The sequence below is a fragment of the Laetiporus sulphureus genome (assembly GCF_001632365.1).
Source record: "Laetiporus sulphureus 93-53 unplaced genomic scaffold LAESUscaffold_216, whole genome shotgun sequence".
NCBI classification, from domain to species: domain Eukaryota; kingdom Fungi; phylum Basidiomycota; class Agaricomycetes; order Polyporales; family Laetiporaceae; genus Laetiporus; species Laetiporus sulphureus.
The window spans coordinates 2,145-3,103 of NW_024468725.1; the positions used below are offsets into that span (position 1 = coordinate 2,145).

Genomic DNA, 959 nt, shown 5'->3' on the forward strand with positions numbered 1-959 from the left:
ACATTGTTTTGCTAAAGAGTGGGTGTTCAGCTGTGGTACCCTCGTATCATGAAGGCTTCTTTCTTGTTTAGTGTGATTGCATGTTCACACTATGTAAGTTTGATGGAGGGGAGTCCATGACTGTGAAGGCGACTTATGTGGGCAGTCCCCTTCTATCTGTGGGTATCGATGATTATCAAGATAGGTAGCAGCGTCCAGATTATTCTGACAGATTGCTTACTCTGGTTCAGTGAGCGATTCTGCCTTGAGCTGGCCACATGTTCAAGCACTGCCTTGACTAATTAGGATTTGGCATGGTGTGCACCCCTGTGTGGTGTGAAGATGTGTTTATTTTATGATGCGAGCATCTTGCAAGATGGTATCATTTACAGGGAACTCATGCATTTCTCCTAGATCTTCAGGCCTATGCCATGTCATAACCACTTTTTCTTGAGCATTTACATCATCGAGCGAGATGACTACATCAGCGTGGTACAACCACAATTTGATTCCATCTTATACACCCCAAACACTGCATCAAGTGCAAGCCATTTCTCGATATCCAATACACCTATACCCCCTGATGCTTCTGTGGTGTTGCCAGCAGGATGTTGTCGATGCTGGGCATCCTGTGAGATAAGCCTACAGGCTGATAGCCTCCCTAACTCATCAGAGAATCATCTCTGTAGTTTTGCTCATGCTCAGCACCACCTGCCACTTCAGCTTGTAACTTTCTGTGATGCCAAGCATCCGCATCAACACGATCATCCATTCGTTCATGTCTGTCACAATTATTAGTTCATACAAGGTTTCTGTTATGTGATCAGCTCTCACTGAGACTGGCATCCCTCTGTCCATCATAATGTGCCATCTGCAGCTTCAATACAATGTTTGACGAGTCGAATCCTGCATTGTCTGCCAGGATGGTTGTCATCTGCTGCAACACCCTGTTGAATGCCTCTATCATGATAGCCTTCTTT

At 45.2% G+C, this 959-nt stretch overlaps 1 protein-coding gene across 1 annotated transcript; it reads right to left on the bottom strand.

The window, feature by feature from the left end:
- Nucleotides 1-648: 648 nt before the first annotated feature.
- Nucleotides 649-946, bottom strand: LAESUDRAFT_765455 (uncharacterized protein; the record flags this gene model as incomplete). The annotated part of the gene is made up of 2 exons (XM_040913679.1): nucleotides 649-761; nucleotides 814-946. The coding sequence occupies 2 exons, from the start codon at nucleotides 944-946 to the stop codon at nucleotides 649-651; spliced, it is 246 nt and encodes an 81-aa protein (XP_040757245.1).
- Between the last annotated feature and the right edge of the window lie 13 nt (nucleotides 947-959).